The sequence below is a fragment of the Mobula hypostoma genome, chromosome 5 (genome assembly GCF_963921235.1).
Source record: "Mobula hypostoma chromosome 5, sMobHyp1.1, whole genome shotgun sequence".
Taxonomy (NCBI): domain Eukaryota; kingdom Metazoa; phylum Chordata; class Chondrichthyes; order Myliobatiformes; family Myliobatidae; genus Mobula; species Mobula hypostoma.
The window spans coordinates 47,062,223-47,081,304 of NC_086101.1; the positions used below are offsets into that span (position 1 = coordinate 47,062,223).

At 39.2% G+C, this 19,082-nt stretch overlaps 2 protein-coding genes across 7 annotated transcripts in view; both read left to right on the top strand.

Annotated features, from left to right (window-relative positions):
• The window catches only part of pibf1 (progesterone immunomodulatory binding factor 1), a 180,361-nt gene that overhangs the window by 119,068 nt on the left and 42,211 nt on the right, over positions 1-19,082 (top strand). For 5 of the 6 annotated variants that reach the window (XM_063048444.1, XM_063048441.1, XM_063048445.1 and 2 more), the window contains exon 14: positions 12,373-12,475. In XM_063048444.1, the coding sequence (XP_062904514.1) occupies positions 12,373-12,475 (103 nt within the window). Of the gene's footprint in view, positions 1-12,372; positions 12,476-18,504; positions 18,647-19,082 lie in introns of all 6 variants that reach the window. The other variant, XR_010018032.1, reaches the window with a different exon arrangement.
• Positions 9,668-10,478, top strand: LOC134346793 (transmembrane protein 50B-like). The gene has a single exon (XM_063048446.1). It carries the CDS (start codon positions 9,815-9,817, stop codon positions 10,289-10,291), a length of 477 nt encoding a protein of 158 aa, XP_062904516.1. The 5' UTR covers positions 9,668-9,814; the 3' UTR covers positions 10,292-10,478.

Consider the following 19,082-nt stretch of genomic DNA (forward strand, 5'->3'; position numbering starts at 1 on the left):
TACCACAGGGATTAACATTATTTGAAGAAATTTATGAAGCAAGTGCTGAAATTTTTCCCATTCTGATATAATTAAGAACTCCCACACAGTCTGTTTCAGCTCCACTTCCCATCAAAGATAATTAAATGTGTCAATGAAGCATCTGCCCTTGTACCCCATGTTTCAAAGATTGTGTGTTTTATGCAAGTTTACTTTGGGAGTACCAGTTACTTGTATTAGTTGTTTGGAAAGTTGGCAATCCACATCAGCTTTCAAATAATGAATGAGACTCTTCTAAGTCAGTTTACGGTAATGTCAGCTGACAAAACTGTGTGGAGGTTTAGGATTCCTGCAAAAGTGTGTGACTGTGTGGGAACTCACAGAACTAATTCTGCTACGATGCTAAAGTCATTGCAGAATCCACTGCTGGATGCCAATTTCTGCATTTTCTAGCATTTACACAAGGAATCCGCTACTGAACCTTTTCCAAGTTTGCTGCTAATGAGGCGACTCCATTCATCTTAATGTAAGGTAGTGTCTGTGAAGCAGTTAATTTATATTGAAGATATTTTTCTGGATTTATTAACATTTTGAAAAATGTTTATACTATGATCATTTTTTTTTAGCAGTTCTTGAATGTTTTAAATACTTGTGAATGCCAAGGGCATTCCTAAACGTTCGAGCGCTTTGACAATTTATTCATCATGGGCTTGACATAACTCACTGTCAAAACATTTCTTTGAAGGCCTGGCTGATCAAATTGGAAGTTGTGGAAGTTGGCCCATTTCAGGTAATGGTGGATTTAACAAATAGTGATCATGAGCAGTATACGGTTCTGTGGCTATTCTATTGATTATCCCTATCATGAACCTATTTATATGACATCTATTTATAGAGGAGAACAGAATGCAAAGATACCAACTGTAATGCACATTTGTTAAATTAAAAATGAAAGGACTCAGGGAAACAAAATATAAAGCTAACAACTTCATCTCCCATTTGAAACTGAGAATAATACCAGTGGTCCAAATGTCTGTGCCTTATTGAACATCAAGGGGATAGGATTTGTTACTGAAATTTGCAACAGTTTTCATTGGTACTCTCTGCATCCAACTCATTAAATAGCAGCATGTCTCAGACTTTTACAGCATACTACGTTCTGTGAGAATTGGATGAGCAGAATTTACTAATAGAATTAGAAGTCTGCTTCTGTTGGTTTTCTCTGTCACTGACTTCTGCAGTGGTTCCTAGCTTTGTGGAATTCCTCAGTGGGAAGCTTTTGTTGGATCTTTTCTTGGGTCAGATCTGGCGTAGGATCTGAGTCCTCATTGATTTCAGCAAAGATTGTGGAACACAATTTAGAACATCACGAGGGAAGATAAGTTATTTTTGGCACTGGTTTAACATCTAGTTATATGTTTTACTTTATTTTAATGCAAAATTTTATTCATATAATTTACTTCAATTTAAATAGTTTGTAAATGTTTTACTCGTTGGCCATGACAATTAAACGCTAAAGATCAGTTGCAGATTTATACAACTGACGAAGTTCCATCTCCAGCTATATCAAATGTAAGATCAGAACTCTTCACTGTGTCATCTCATACATGGGACATGCTTTGTTCTTGTTCAGATCATATGACTAGAATGAGGGAATCACTGAGACAGCGAGGCTAGATAGTGTGAGCATTAGTAGACCGCAGGCCATGATTTCAGGTCGTATGAAAGCAAACATCTAGCCCATTGTTTCAGGTCACAGACCTGTTGTATTATGTTTATCCGGTCTGCAGTTCTTTGAGGTGAAAACAAATTCAAGATGAAATTTTTGTTCCAAAAAAATAAAATATTAAAGATTTCCAATGACAACGAAATATTAAAATCTTGAATATGTACCTTCTACGTCGTCATAGCTTTGTGCAAGTCCCAGATGCTAAAGCTGAAATGTGCTCTTGTATGATATCATTATAATGAACTATTCTTGTAACATTCAGTTGTAATGACCCTTATGATGACACTAGCAGTGTGCCAGATGTTGAAGGGTGTGAGGGAAGAGAACTGAGTGCAGTTACTATTACAAGGGAGAAGGTGCACAAAAAGCTAAAAGACTTAAGGGTATATAAGGCACCTAAGCCAGATGAACTGCAAGTTAGGGTTCTGAAAGAGGTAGCGGTAGAGATTGTGGAGGCATGAGTAATAACCTTTCAAAAATCATTGAACTCTGAACTGGAAAATTGCAAATGTCACTCCACTCCTTAAGAAAGGAAGAAGGCAGCAGAAAGGAAATTATATGTCAATTAGCCTGACTTCAGTGGTTGGAAGATGTTGGAGTCAATTGTTAAGGGGGAGGTTATGAAGTACTTGGCACAGGACAAGATAGGACAGAGTCAGTATGGTTTCCTTCAGGGAAAATCTTGCCTGATGAGCCTGTTGGAATTCTTTGAGGAGATTACAGGTAAGATAGATAAAGGGGATGCAGTTGGTGTTGGATACTTGGACTTTCAGAAGGCCTTTGACAAGGTGCCACAGATGAGGCTGCTTACCAAGGTAAGAGCCCATGGTATTACAGGAAAGTTACTGACATGGTTAGAGCATTGGCTGATTGGTAGGAGGCAGCGAGTGGGACTAAAAGGATCCTTTTCTGGTTGGCTGGCAGTGACTAGTGGTGTTCCGCAGGGGTCGGTGTTGGGACCGCTTCTTTTTGTGCTGTATATCAATGATTTAGATAGCTTTGTTGCCAAGTTTGCAGATGATACGAAGATTGGTGGAGGGGCAGATAGTGTTGAGGAAACAGGTAGGCTGCAGAAGGTCTTAGAGTGGCAAATGAAGTACAATGTTGGAAAATACATGGTCATGCTCTTTGGTAATAGAAATAAATGCGCAGACTATTTTCTAAATGGGGAGAAGATCCAAAAACCTGAGATGCAAAGGAACTTGGGAATTCCCTGGCAGACCATCGTAAAGGTTAACTTACAGGTCGAGTCAGTGGCGAGGAAGGCAAATGCAATGTTAACATTCATTTAAAGAAATCTAGAATACAAGAGCAGGGATGTGATGCTAGGATGCGTCTTTATAAGGCACTGGTGAGGCCTCACCTTGAGTATTGTGAACAGTTTTGGGCTCCTCATCTGAGAAAAGATGGTGCTGGTAGTGGAGAGGGTTCAGAGGAGGGTCACAAAGATGATTCCAGGATTGAAAGGGTTATCATACAAGAAAAGTTTGATTGCTGTGGGTCTGTACTCACTGGAATTTAAAAGGATGAAGGGGGATCTCATTGAAACCTTTCGAATGTTGAAAGGCCTAGACAGAGTAGATGTGGAAAGGATGTTTCCGATGGTGGGGGAGTTTCAGACAAGAGGGCCCTGCCTCAAAATAGAGGGGTGTCCACTTAAAGCAGAGTTGCAGAGAAATTTCTTTAGCCAGGGGGTGGTGAATTTGTGGAATTTATTACCACAGGCAGCTGTGGAAGCCAGGTCGTTAGGTGTATCTAAGGCTGAGCTTGATAGGTTCTTGATTAGACACGGCATCAAAGGTTACGGGTAGTAGGTCAGGGAGTGGGACTGAGGAGGGGAAAAAAGGATCAGCCATGATTGAGTCGTGGAGCAGATTTGATGGGCCAAATGGCCTAATTCTGCTCCTCTGTTTGAAAATCAGCAGTGCATTAAACAACACAAGCAGAATCCATAATGGAATTTAAACTGAGACAACACTTAAAGATAACATGCTAGAGGGCAAATCCTTGATGACACTGTTGTCTGATCAGATGATGTACCCCCAACACACAAATGCACAAGACAGCTTTGATGAGAAAACTAATACAAAGCAATATTTACCTTTGATGCTTGACAATAGCATGAAAGAGATTATCTTTGCCTCTGAAGATGAAGCTACAAATCATGGGAACTATCATAAACCTCCAGGTGCAAATACACCAATTTGCAAAGCTCACACTTGCAACCAGGGAAACTAGCGTTGTTAAAGATACAACGCCAATACAGAAAATCAGAAGTGCAGGAGATTAACCTTGGAGAAGACCAAGCATGTGAGCAATGAGATTATCAGTGAGCATTAATCAGGATGGAAAGAATTCTTTTAATTTAAAATTATTAATTTTCTTAAACGTGAAAAAGATATTAAATTAAAGGATATCCACTCCTTTAACGCCAGTCAATTTGAAATTTCAGTCCCTTTCCAATGGTAGCAGTCTGCAGTCATGGAATATTCCTCTGCCAAGTACTGATATGGCACAAACAATGAAAGTTCTATCATGTCGCATTCCCGTCATTTGGCATTTCATTTTACAGCAAGTTGTGAACGCAGCTCAGCACATCATGGAAACCAGCCTCACTTCCATAGACTCTGCCTGTACTTCAAGCTGCCTTAGTAAAGCAGCCAACATAATCAAAGACCCCACCCATCCCAGACAAGTTCTCTTCTCTCCCTTTCTTAGTACAATAGCCTAAAAGCAAATTCTACCAAGCTCAAGGATGGCTTCTAACTTGCTGTTATAAAACTACTGGTGGCCCTCTTGTATGATAAGATGGACTCTTGACTTCAGTCTACCTCATCATAGCCCTTGCATCATACTGTCTGCCTTCACTGCACTTTCTCTGTAATACTTTATTCTCCATTCTGTTAGTTTTCCCTTGTAGTACCTTGATGTAATGAAATAACATGTAAGGATGACATGCAGAATAAAAGTTTCTCACTGTACCTCGGTACATGTGACAATAATAAACCAATTTATAATAATGACAGTAAATATTGATAATAGCAGAGCCAAAGTAGTATAATCCTTTTCTCCTTCTTTCACCTACAGAAGGCTATGAACTGGTGCTAGGAGAAGTTTAGTGTACTTTTCCACCTTGGAGTAAAAAAAACATATTTAACACCTGCCATGACTCGGATATTCATTGCTAGTAGCCCATGTGCTGCTACAATGACCTTACTGCTACCAATAGCAGCACTGAAAGGTTGAGGGGTGGGGGGTAGATGGGTCACGTGCTCATCCAGCTCTGTGGAAAAAATATTTGATTACATTCCAAAACTGAAAATTCATTGCTGTGTACACAGTTACACATGATCAGAAACACAACATTTGTCAGTCACTATTGATGGTGAAATGGTGATATTAAACTTGATTGCAATGCAGAGGAACATGTCCTTCTCCCTGCCTCTACTAATCCCTCAAGTAACCTGGCCATCTTCCCTTTTCATGAATCCTTCCTTATTTTAAATCCATAACAACAGAATTTTAAAGATGATTCAAAAAATAATCAAACATTTGGTCATAAACGTGCTGGTGAAAAATGTTCTTCGATTCAGGAAAAGGCATTTATTTAAATTTAATACACATGTCTGGTATTAGAAAAATGCATATCCATCAGTTTTAGATTTCTAACAATTGTTTTCTGACCATTTCCCTTGTTTTTACAAAGCTGCTTTCAGCAAGATTACTTAACATCTCAGTAGGCAGACACACTAGATATTTATCCCAAATCAGGTCTTCATTCTCGTCAAACATTTCTGAGATTCCATTCTTATCCTTCAGTTCTACCCTGGGGCACAAGTGTTAAACAAATCTTTTGAGAATTGCAGACAGTAAAAACATGATTACAAAGTCTTAGTAAATGCATAAGTTATAAAGCTGTGGTGATGATGAATCTAAAAATTAATCTGCTGAAGACTTCTCAACTTTTACAGTGATTTTGTTGATGTTTTAATTTTGGTTAGAGTTTATTGTTATGCTTTAGTGTTTGAGGGCAAATATGTACAAGAATATGTAGCTGAGTGCTTTCAAACCATCTGTAAAGTTCTAATTTTTTTTGTGCTTGCAGTATTTCTTTTTTAAAAGAAAGATTCTTAAAATGGAAAATGGTATTTAATTTGTTAATTTATGTCAATCAAGCTATATAAGTTATATTAGTAACATCAATACCATCCTCTTAATATGTATTTGGGCCAGAATTTTAATGCCAGTAATTTTCTTAAATTTAAATTTGTTTGTTAGATTGCATTACATTGCTATTCCTGTTTGCATGCATGGAAAATTTGAGCATGATTGCTAACTTGACACGTAGTCTTGGAATGTGGTTAAGAATCACTGTTAAGAAGAGTATATACAGGCGTCTGTGGCATTTAAGATGGGCTGTTTGATAAAGTATCTAGATAACGTTTCCTAATGATCACAGTTTAACACCACTGAAGCTTCATTTCTTAAGAAGGGCTATGATGGAACAATAATTCCAGCATGTTTGAAAATCTTTATGTACAGAATAACACATTCATATCACCATGGCTATCTCTGATTCTCCCGGATCTGAGCCATTGATGACTTTTTGCATTTTTGTAGATGACAGCATAATCCTATTAATGCTAAAAGTTGTCAGGGAAATCCCCAGACTTCTCAACCATGAAATAATTGCTCTAACCAACTCACAGTATGATACAGCCCTCCAAGCATCTTTCTATAAATAATTTAGATGTTTTTGATTTTGTACCAAGTTTCAGAATATCAATATTTTCATGTCTATCTGAAAACATGATTGTAAATCCCATGGTTAGAAAGTGGAAGGTTAAGGCAATCTATTGGTTGATTTGACCTCATTTTTTAATATTTGATTTCCACGTTTATCTTAAAAAGTTAAATTGGTTTATTATTATCACATATTGCTACAGTGAAAAACTTGCATACCATCCATATGGATTAATTCATTACAGTGGTGATTAAGGTAGTTCAAGGTAAACAATAAAAGAATGCAGAATAAAGTGTTACAGTTATAGAGAAAGTGCAATACAGATAGACAATAAGGTGCAAGGCCATGGTGTCGTACGTTGTGAGGGCAAGAGTCCATTTTATTATATTAGGAAACTGTTCAGTAGTTTTGTAACAGCAGATAGAAGCTGTCCTTAAAAATGGCGGTACATACTGGACATACCCAACCCTGAAGCCATGGATGAGCCAGGAGATTCATAGTCTGCTGAGGACTAAATCTGTGGCATTCAAGACCAGAACTATACAAGAAATCCAGATATGACCTACAGAAGGCTATTTTAAGAGCGCAAAAAGCAATTCTGATTGAGGTTAGACAGAATCGGATGCACGTCAGTGTGTTTTCAGGCCATTACTTCCTACAAAATGAAACCTAATATCATGAATGGCAGTGATGCTTCACTCCCAGATGAGCTCAGTGACTTTTATGCATGTTTTGAAAGTAAGAATAAAACTTAACCTGTGTGAATTCCTGCAGCATCTGATGACCCTGTTGCCTCTGTCTTGGAGGCTGAAGACAGAACATCTTTCAAGAGGGTGAACCCCCACAAGGCGTCAGGCCCTGATGGTGTACTTGGTTGGCACAGGTTTCAGAGCCCTACCAACTTTTGGGAGTGTTCAAGGCTCCCTTCAGTCTCTTCACTGCTGCAGTCAGAAGTTCCCACATGCTTCAAAAGGGAAACAATCAGACCAGTGGCCAAGAAGAGCGAGGTGAGCTGCCTCAACCACTATCGCACAGTGGCATTCACATCTACTATGATGAAGGCTTTGAGTGGTTGGTCATGGCTAGAATCAGCTCCTGCCTAAGCGAGGACTGGACCTGCTGCAATTTGCCTGTTGCCACTATATGTCTACAGCAGACGCAATCTCACTGGCTCTCCACTCAGCTTTGGATCGCCTAGGCAATAGTAATACCTAAGTCAGGCTGATAGTTAATGATTACAGCTCAGCAGTCAATACAATCAGTGCTAACCACCAAGCTCCAAAGCCTGGGCTTTTGTACCTCCCTGTGCAACTGGATCTTTGACTTCCTCACTGGGAGACCACAGTCTGTGTGGATTGGAAATAACATCTCATCCTAGCTGACAGTCAACACCAGCACACTTCAAGGATGTGTGCTTAGCCCACTGCTCTACTCTCTCTACACACACAATTGTGTGGCTAGGCAGATTTCAAACACCATCTATAAATTTGCCAACGATGCTATTGTTAGCAGAATTTCAGATAGTGACAAGGGGGGCATACAGGAGTGAGATAGATCAGTTGGTTGAGTGGTCTCACAACAACATCCTTGCACTCAATGTCAATAAGACTGATAGTGGATTTCAGGAAGGGGAAGTCGAAGGAACACACACCAGTGTTCATCTGGGGATCAATAGTGGAAAGGTTGAGCAATTTCAAGTTCCTGGGTGTCAGCATCTCTGAAGATCTATCCTGGGCCCAACATATTGATGCAATTACAAAGAAGACACAACAGCGGCTATATTTCATTAGGAGTTTGGGGGACTTGTTATGTCACCAAAGAAACCCACAAACTACTACAGATATTCTGTGGAGAGCATTTTAACTGATTGCATCATCATTTGGTATAGAGGGGCCACTGCACTGGTTTGAAAAAAGCTGCAGAAACATCATGGGCATTAACCTCCCAAGCATCGAGGACACTATCAAAAGGCGATGCCTTAAATGGCGCCATCCATCATTAAGGACCCCCATCACTCAGGACATGCCCTCTTTTCATTGCTACCATCAAGGAGAAGGTACAGGAGCTTGAAAACACACACTCAACACTTCAGGAACAGCTTCTTGTTTCTGAAAAGACAATGAACCCATGAACCCTGCCTCACTCTTTTTTTTCCTCTCATTTTGCACAATTTATTTACTGTATTTCAATATTTATTTATTTATTATGATTTATAGTTTGTATTTTTATGTATTGCCACAAAACAACAAATGTCACGACATATGACAGGGATATTAAACCTGATTCTGATATGTGTTTTCAGGCTTTTGTATTTTCTGCCTGCTCGTGGAGAGGGGAGATTGTTGCTTCAGCTAAAGGAAAGGAATTTAATTTTTTGTGTTGAGTAATAGATGTGCCCATAATTTTGTGGTTTTATCTGCTAAAGCGTAAGGTTTATTTTTTGCAAGTTCTAAGTTTTCATAATTTTTTAAAGATCATATTTTTCAGCAATCATTTTTTGTCCTATTCCATTTCTGTACATACTAATAAAAATGAAATAAATGGAGCGTGTCAGTGTATCAAAATACAATTTTCCCTTTTGCAGGTCTTTTCCTGCCTCTAAAGAAAAATGCTTTGGGAAATTAAGCATGTGCAAAGCGACTTAGTAAATTAAATATGATCTCAGTATGATTAACCACATGTCAATCAAGATGTTGCCCCTACATGCTTTATTTGATGGCAGATTTCCCAAAGTATGACATGATCCTGTGTGATTTGTTTAGACTTTATTCTCTAAACCTAGATTGGCATGACTGCATTAGATATGAGACTTGATCTCAATCACAAAGTTATATTTAATCTCTGGGACGATACTTCCATTACAAAGACTGTCAAAAGAAGAAATTGATATATTTGCAAAATCACCTTTGTGGTTTAATATAAGTTTGTGAGCATAGAAATTAGCACTGTATATAATTGACTGCAGCATAATTAAATTAACTTCTAACTTCTAGATTTATCCTGTAAAGATAAATGAGTGTTTTGGATATTGTTTAATGGAAGCTGCATTTTCAGGGAGAGAGCTCCAATTGAAAAACTATGCCTAAGTCTGGTTATGAGCTTGGAACAAAATCACAAATTGTAAAAAATTGGGGAATAAAGGAGAATGTTTTGGAGGAAGGTTTGAAATTCATCAGAACTCATTTCCCAGGACTTGGCAGCGGCATGCAGAGGCTGAACGTAAGGTGGACAGGGAGGTGCTGAAGAGGTTTCTGCGATATAGGCTTTGCCTCGAGGAGGCCGAGGTCAGATTCTGAAGAGATCTCGACGACTGAAGACATCATTGGTTGAATACTTGTGGAAGGTCTCAAAGTCTCTTTAAAATGGCAGGGTTCCTGGACAATTTTTGCTGGCCGGAATTTGAATGTATTGATTGGGGAGAAAGCAGAAATACCATTGCATCTATAGTTGCTGGAGTGTTGTTCTTCACAGGTTGGTGGATAATCATAGTTGCTGCAGTTGTTTACCCAACCAATAAAGACATGAACCATGCTTTTCACACATGTGGTGTTATGTCAACTATAGCTTTCTTCATGATTAATGCTATGTCTAATGGGCAGGTCCAAGGTGATGGATACAGTGAAGGCTGTTTGGGAAGGACAGGTGCAAGAATCTGGCTTTTCATTGGCTTCAAGCTAATGTTTGGATCTCTCATAGCTTCCATGTGGATCCTATTTGGGACATACGTTGTACCAAAGGCTAACGTTTATCCAGGCCTGGCTGTTCTCCTTCAGAATGCACTAATATTTTTTAGCAGCCTGATCTATAAATTTGGGAGAACAGAGGAGCTTTGCGCATAAAAGCTGTTCCATTTCAGCACTGAGATGACTCAGGATGTTCTGCACTTAAACAGAACCTACAAATACCCATTGCTTTGTACTTTTTGGCCAAACAGTAATTTAAATAGTTTTAGTAATATCTACAAAACAATTCTTGGAAAAACTCATTGCATTTTACCAACATCTAAGCTTAGAAATTCACACCCTTGTTGCTGGGCTAAACACTAACCTCATACAGCCAATGTATTGTAATGTGGCAAAGTTCACTCCATTGAAATCATTGGAATAAATCATACAATACCAAGAAGCTACAATGCAACATATTTGGTGGGTGTAAATTTCTAGGGCTTAATTTTGTAGTTTGATAACCATGTTTGAAACTTTTAATGAGTCATGTTAACAGTGAATGATGCACTGTTTGAGTTGATAAATGTAATATGACTGCTAATCAAGTCCATTGAAGAAAATGTGGATGTGTATTATTATTACTGCTCTTCAGTCTTAAAAAGAAATCTGCACCCCTAAGCATTTTAAACTTTGGATTTAGACAAAATATTTGTAGAAAAGAATGCCTATTGTATTGTTTTAAATTTTAATGTCATAAAGTCAATTACTGAATCAGAATGTTTGCTCCAGATTTTATTACTGTCTGAAGATAGAATGCCACTATTAAGTATCAGCTTTACTTTTATTCGCTCTTGAGAATATTTATGAAATAAACTTTGTGGAAAAAAAACTCATTCCCCACCCACTGATCTCTGTCTTGGTACTTACTCCTGCAAGTGGGACAAATGCTACAGCTGCCTCTTCACCTCTTTCCTCACCACCAGTTATGACCCTAAACAGTCACTTCACCTGCAAGTCTGTTGGGGTCATTAACTGTATCTGGTACTCCTGGTGTGGCCTCCTCTACATCAGTAACACCCAACACAGACTGGGGACCACTCCATAAAGCACCTTCAGTCTGTGTGCCACAACAGGTGGAATTTCCTAATGGCCACCGATTTTAATTCTACTTCCCAATTTCATTTCTCCGCTGCCACGGTGGATTGGAGAGCAATAGCTCATATTTAATCTGGGTGACCTTCAACTTCCGGTAATTATTTCCCCCTCCTCCTTCCCTCTTCTTCAATTCCCCACTCTGGCCCCCTCTCAGGCCTTCTCTTTTCCTCACTGCCTATAACCTCCCCCTGGTGCTCGGGGTCCCTCTCTTTCTCCCTCTCTTTCTCCCATGGTCCAGTCTCCTTTCACATCAGATTCCTTTTTCAGACCTTTAAGTTTTTCACCTATCACCTCCCAGCTTATTACTTCATCCCCCCCCCCCCACCACCACCTTCTTCTAGCTTCATCCCCCTTCCTTTCCAATTGTGATGAAGGGTCTTGGCCTGAAACATTGACTGTTTATTCCCCTCCATAGATGCTGCCTGACCTTCTTAGTTCCTCCAGCATTTTGTGTTGGAGGAACACAAAATTAATTAGCCTGTATCAATGTGATTCAAGCTAAACCTGTGTAATAATTATGATCAGATACACTTAGTTCAAATCTTACAGTTCATCTTGTGTTATAATAAAAATTAAGAATGCCTCGTGGTGAAATACTCTCCACCTGCATAGATTGATCAACAAATCTCAATATGATTCAGGACAAAGCAGTAATTCGATTGATACTCTTCCCATTTTCTTTGGCACCATGACTGAATCCTCTATGAGGGGAGCTTCATCAGCAAGTGTGCAGTATTCCATGAAGGTGGCTGACAACCATCTTCTTGTTTAGGAGGGGCCAGTGATGCCCAGATCTAGACAAAAAATAACAAAACGCTCCTCCAAGGGCATTGGGGGAACCTGATTGTAATGTACAGATACAGGCTTTTTAGTATGCTGATGATGCTTCTGGGGATGATGATTTCCCAAACAATTCAATTATGTACATGCAATCTTATTTGTCACGGGGGAAGCCATGGACATTCTTGATCTTTCAATTATAAAAGAAAAGCCTTTCTGTACTTTGCTTGTGGAAGTATAAACCTCTGTGGGACTTAACAACTTTATAGGGACAGAAGAGCTGTGAAACCATTAATTGCCAGTTTCTTTCTTTCTTTCAGTGTTCATCTTGCAAGGAGATTGTTACAGATAGAAAAACAAAATTCACTACTTCGTAAAGATCTTGAACGTCACAAGCTCCATGCTGACGAATTAAGTCAAGAGGTATTTTTATTTATTTGATTCTGTTACTGGTTACACTATGAACTGATTAGCAATAAGTTGCTATTCACTACCTCAGCAGATTTTAGGGGATATACATTGAAAGGGTTGAGCCCCACCTAGTTAAGGAAGTCTTTGGTCCACTTGGTTCAGTGAATAATTTTATTCCTGCCTGGGAACTTGTCTAACATATTAGTTGACTTAAATCAGTGAACTCAAGTCATGCCTTTCAGGTGTTGGCATATTATATAATTGATGTAATGAATACATGATTATAATTGATGATGGATTAGCAATTTGAGGAATCAGGTGAATGATTATTTAACCAGGAAACACTGCTGTGGGATGTTTCCAGTTCTAGGCTCTTATCTGTTTGTGCCACCCTCAATAATTAGTTTAAAGCCATTCACTGGATGGGACTAAAATAGTGGCTTTGTGTTACTATCTTGCTACATGAGTAGCTAGTTACCATGTTCCAGAAACATGCAGAAGAATCTTTTTAACAATTAAAGTAGAACAGGAAAACTTATGTTAATTTCCAAAAATAACTTTGTGATGCAATACTAATCATTTATCAAGTTACTGTTAAAGAAAGCTTTAAAAGCTAGAAACCATATTCATTCAAAACCAAATCTGCATATTGATATCTTCCAGTGAACAAATTGTCCATTTGAATTCTTGGTCTCATGGAAATTCAAGCCCAATACTTAGTCCTCATTTGAAACAGTTAATATCTTCAGTGGAAGACCATTCTTTGCTCACTTTCTGCAGATGTTGTCTGGCTTTCTGAGTGTTTCTAGTGTCCTGTAATTTTATTTCTGTTATCAAGCTCAGTTTTGGATAAGGACCCCTTCTTAGTAATATGCTTTCTTGTCTTTAATGGATTCGTACCCCGCCCTCAAACACAGGCACGCACTTTCACACACTGTTTGGAATTGATCATCCCATCATTACTCTCACTCTTCCTAGACCTCTTCTGTTGTGCTTCAAAAGGCCATTCATCTCTTTGGCCTTTTGCTATGATCGTACCAGATATTTTACCTCAATACTACTTTTCTGTATTAACCCCTTATCCCTTGATTCCTTTAATAAACAAAAACCCATTTATACTGTTTTGAATGTGCTCAGCAATTGAACCTCCTGGGCCATCTTATATAAAGATTTCCAGAGATTCTCCTCCTCTTCCAGGATGAAACAATTCCTTCTCATCTCTGTCTGTAATGATCAACCTCTCCTTCTGGGGCTGTAACTTTTAGTTGTAGAGACTCCAGACAAGAGAAACATAATTCCAGCATCTACCCTCATCATTGGAATTGATACAAACAACACATTTCACTGTGTCTTTTGATGTATGTGTGACAAATAAGGCTAATCTTCTTCAAGCTATTCAATCCATCATCATCTCACATCAGAAGCAAAACAAATTTTTGGAGTCCACAGGTTCAAGATTGCTTGTTGAAGAAATTAAAAGCTGATTTCCCAAATAGGCTGCCATAAAGAACAATTTAAATAAGCAGTGCTGTTGTCTAAATTCATGGCATCACGCTCCTTGTTACTCCAAATATGGTTCCCAGGAAGCTATTTATGCATGTTCCTGTATGGTCTCAGGAAGCTATTTATGGATGGTCTCAATTGGGGAACCATTCATTGAGCTCCTTCACTCTGTCTGTTGTACCAGCCAGGATCTCCTGGTAGTCAGCCATTCTAAATCCACTTCCCATTCCCACACTGAAGTGTTTGTTTTCAGCCTTCATTGCCAAGTTGAGGCTAGATGCAGACTGGCACCTCATACTCCACAATGGTAGTTTCCAACCTGCTGGCATAAACATTGATTTCTCTAACTTCCAGTTGTTTTTTTTTCCTGATCTCATTGGCCTGTATCACCCTCTTTCCCCTTCTCCTACTGTATTCCGATCACCTACACATTAGTCCCATTTTCTTCCCTTTAGAAACATAGAAAACCTACAGCACAACACAGGCCCTTCGGCCCACAAAGTTGCGCCGAACATGTCCCTACCTTAGAAATTACTAGGCTTACCCATGGCCCTCTATTTTTCTAAGCTCCATGTACCTATCCAAAAGTCTCATAAAAGACCTTATCATATCCACCTCCAATACTGTTGCCGGCAGTCCATTCCACGCTCTCACCATTCTGTGTAAAAAAACTTACCCCTGACATCTCCTCTGTACCTGCTCCCCAGCACCTTAAACTTGTGTCCTCTTGTGTCAAGTATTTCAGCCCTGGGAAAAAGCCTCTGACTATCCACACAACCAATGCCTCTCATCATCTTATACACCTTTATTACATGATGCACTATCTTCTCTTCTCAAATTCCATCTTTTTAAGACCTTTATCACTTCAACCTATCACATCCTAGCTTCTTACACCTTTCCCACTTTCTTTTCTCCCTTATCTGTCTGTCGGCTCTCTCACCTGGATTGACTTATCACCAACTAGCTCATGCTCCACTTCTTATCCCCGTCTTTTTATACTGGCCATCTCCCTTCTTTCTTTCCAGCCCTGATGAAGGGTCTTGACCTGAAGCATTAACTGTCCATTTTCCTCCATAAACATTACTTGACCTGCTGAGTTCCACCAGCTCATTTGTGTCTTTTGTGTTTATAATGCTACAAATGAAGAAAAATGGCAAAGATAAAGAGATCGATCTGGATAATTACCTCATTAACTAATTGATTAATTGAAGATTCCATGATTGACTCTTTAGGAATTTACCAGTTACAGTGATAGTGACCACCACAATGGGGAAAGTGTTGACGAAGACATTTGATTCATACTTAAATATTTATTCGTAAATAATTTTTGCCGTGGATGAGTCCACAAGTAAAAAAAATATTAGAATGAAATAGCTTGAAGTCAACAATTTTTCTTAATATTTTTCAACAAAGCGAACTGGAATAAAACAACATATAGTTTTAAACAGTGCTCTACTTATTTGGCAAAGGTCATTGAATGTGATGCTTTAGGTAGTTGGCACAAGAGCCTGAGTAAAGAGAAGATAAACTTCTAAAGAGATACAGGTTTCCCCCACCATCCGAAGGTAGAACGTTCCTTTGAAATGGTTCGTAAGCCAAAATGTCGTAAAGCAAAGAAGCAATTACCATTTATTTATATGGGAAAATTTTGTGAACGTTCGCAGACCCAAAAATAACCTACCAAATCATGCCAAATAACACATAAAACCTAAAATAACAGTAACATATAGTAAAAGCAAGAATGATATGATAAATATACAGCCTATATAAAGTAGAAATACTTTTCCCACAATCATTACTGAACTGTTCTCCGTAGCGAAAATCTCATGCAAGCGTTCTGCAGTAACCTTTAAGCTATGAAGCTGCCAAATCATACCAAATAACACATAAAAATATACAGCCGATATAAAGTAGAAATAACGTATGTACAGTGTAGTATCACTTATGGGAATCGGGAAGATAGCTTGCCGAGCACACAGATGAAGGTGCATTAGACTGAGTCGTCGCGGGTTGGGATGGTGCAGTGGCCCCCACCCTCCAGGCCGCCCAGCGATACATTGCCACGAAGCATGCAGGAATGCAGCGGTAGCCGGGAGGCACACAGCACATCTTTAAGAAAAAAGCCGAAATAAACAAGCTAATTAATTAGGTGCTGCCCGGCACGTAATTGTCGGCCCAGATCAGTGCCGATTTCGGATTGCGTCGTCTCTGATCTGGGCCAACAATTACGTGTCGGCGGCACCTAATTAATTAGCATGTTTATTTCGGCTTTTTTCTTAAAGATGTGCTGTGTGCCTCCCGGCTACCGTTGCATTCTCCGCGAATCGGTATCTGTCAGTGGCCTGGGGGTTGGGGTGGTGGGACACTGGGGTGTCATCTCATCATCGTCTGTTTCCATTAGAGCAGGCAGCTCATCTTCTTCTATCTCTGCCCGCCTGAATGTCGAAGGTCGAGGTTCATCTTCTACTGTGGCTGATTTAGAAGGCTTGCTTGACTGCTGAGCCTCAAGCATTTTTCTATCACACAGTTCTTTGTAAGGACTCAAACCATCCTGCAAATATCTCCTAAACCGACGTACCCTTTCAAAATTAAAGTCGTACTTTATCATTATTCATTCGGTTTCAATTGTTATCCTTTTTTCTTCCAATTGCATCGGCTCTTCATCCGTCAGTTCTTGGTCATGGGATGCCAAAACCTCTTCAACATCAGGTTCATCAGCTTCCACAAGCCAAACTCACTTAGTCCTTACTTTGTTCACCATGATCGAAACGCTTAATTATGTCTACTTTTACACTAAGTATAACACCCTTGTGAGCTTTTCAGGCTTTTCCGATACCTTAGAACTCATCTTGCAAACGGCTGCTCACAGGTTCGTGTTAAAGCAATGCTGGCGAGATTCCGGGGAAGAGCGGCTGCTCAGGGCGTGTGCTGCCTTTTATTGCGCACTGCTTTTCTTTTTGTAACAGTGAAAACACCTTCTGAAAGCGAAAACAGGGTACTAATGTAGGTCTTTCGTAACAGTGAGGTTTCGTAAAGCGAACATCCGAAAAGCGGGGGGCACCTATATTGTGATGTAGAATTCATTGCCTGGTGGGAACCAATTCAAAAGTTAACTTTGAAAAAGTAGAATGATATGTTTTCAAAAGGAAAAAAATGTAGATCTACAAGGAAAGAGCCAGAGAGTGGAACAAACGAAATAGCTTTCAAATGGACAGCACATGCTTGATGGGCCAAATAGTTTAATTTTCAGAACGTATGATTCAGTGATTTTTTTAAATGCTCTAGTGTGCAGTGCAACTGGAGTAGACATTTCTTTTTAATGAGCATTAAGTGTGATTTGATGTCCCGGAACTCTTCTGCCCCCTTCCTTTTCAGTTCTGATGAAGGGTCTCGGCCTGAAATGTCAGCTCCGTATTCCTGTCTGTAGATGCTACCTGACCTTCTGAGGTCCTCCAGCATTTTGTGTGTGTGTTACTCTTCAGTAATATGTTGTACTGTTAGTATTCAATGATCTGAAAAATCACATTAAGAAAATTCTTCTGCATGTCATATTACTATTTTCATGGGTTAAAGCTAATTACTTCTTCGTGAAAATTTTAGTGTTTGACTTTTTGAAATGAAGCTGCAAAACGAGCTAAAAGTTAAGTGAAAGTGTGCTACAAGGAATATGAAGTGACCTGGTTTTTGGTAAATACAAACTGTGGCACAAGAGTTACAAGAACAAGCACAAACGGTAAAGCAGCAACTGCCAAACAAAACATATTCAACAATGTTTTCTTTCTTAGATATAGCAATACATAGATTTTTAATTGTATGTTCTATGCACTGTAGAAATGTACATCACTACTTCACCTTTCATTGTTCTGGCCACTTGCAATGTTATTCTAACTAGATCATGCAGGTGATTAATCTCAATTCCTGTATCACCTGGTATTTTTATGCTGTCAGTTCATTTTTTTTTATTCTTGTGAGGATTTATCGTTGTATTTAGAAAGCCAAACTCTGGACAGCCTGTCAGCTGAATAATCTCTTGTTACCCAGATGAAGAAAAACTGGTTCTGTTAGTATCATGTCACTTCTGTCAACTAGCCAAAAACAAATTTAAACAAATATGCCTTTTGTAGATAGTTATTAATAACTTTCAAAATCTAGTTTGCTGTTTTCTGCATTACAGGTTTAAAATCAATTATGATAAAAGTAGGACAGCAGATTGTAATACCAAAATATAAATAGAACAGAAAATACTTTTTTTTCTATTTATAATACTCATAGTTTCAAAAATTACAAGATAAACATTTCCATTCTCCAGCACCGGCATTAAAATACAACTCCATTTTGAAATCTTGGCCAAAAGTAATATTGTTTGCTTTGTATCTGTATGTTTGCCAGATATATTTCTGTGACGAAAAGGAAACAATATAACTAAATTTAATCAGGAAACATCGGGAGCATTTATACTCATGCACTGGAAAGGTATTTGCAAACTTGTATGTTGAGAAATTTTCTATGGAACACTTACTAAATTCCTCAAACAACAGGAATTCTGCAGATGCTGGAAATTCAAGCAACACACATAAAAGTTGCTGGTGAACGCAGCAGGCTAGGCAGCATCTCTAGGAAGAGGTACAGTCGACGTTTCAGGCCGAGACCCTTCGTCAGGACTAACTGAAGGAAGAGCTGGTAAGAGATTTGAAAGTGGGAGGGGGAGGGGGAGATCCAAAATGATAGGAGAAGACAGGAGGGGGAGGGATGGAGCCAAGAGCTGGACAGGTGATAGGCAAAAGGGATATGAGAGGATCATGGGACAGGAGGCCCAAGGAGAAGGAAAAGGGGGAGGGGTATAGTCAGAGGGACAGAGGGAGAAAAAGGAGAGTGAGAGAAAGAATGTGTGTATAAAAATAAATAACGGATGGGGTACGAGGGGGAGGTGGGGCATTAGTGGAAGTTAGAGAAGTCGATGCTCATGCCATCAGGTTGGAGGCTACCTCCTGTCCCATGATCCTGTCATATCCCCTTTGCCAATCACCTGTCCAGCTCTTGGCTCCATCCCTCCCCCTCCTGTCTTCTATCATTTTGGATCTCCCCCTCCCCCTTCCACTTTCAAATCTCTTATTAG

Excerpts from the sequence above, each read along its gene's own strand:
- LOC134346793 (XM_063048446.1), top strand. The coding sequence starts at position 9,815 with ATGGCAGGGTTCCTGGACAATTTTTGCTGGCCGGAATTTGAATGTATT.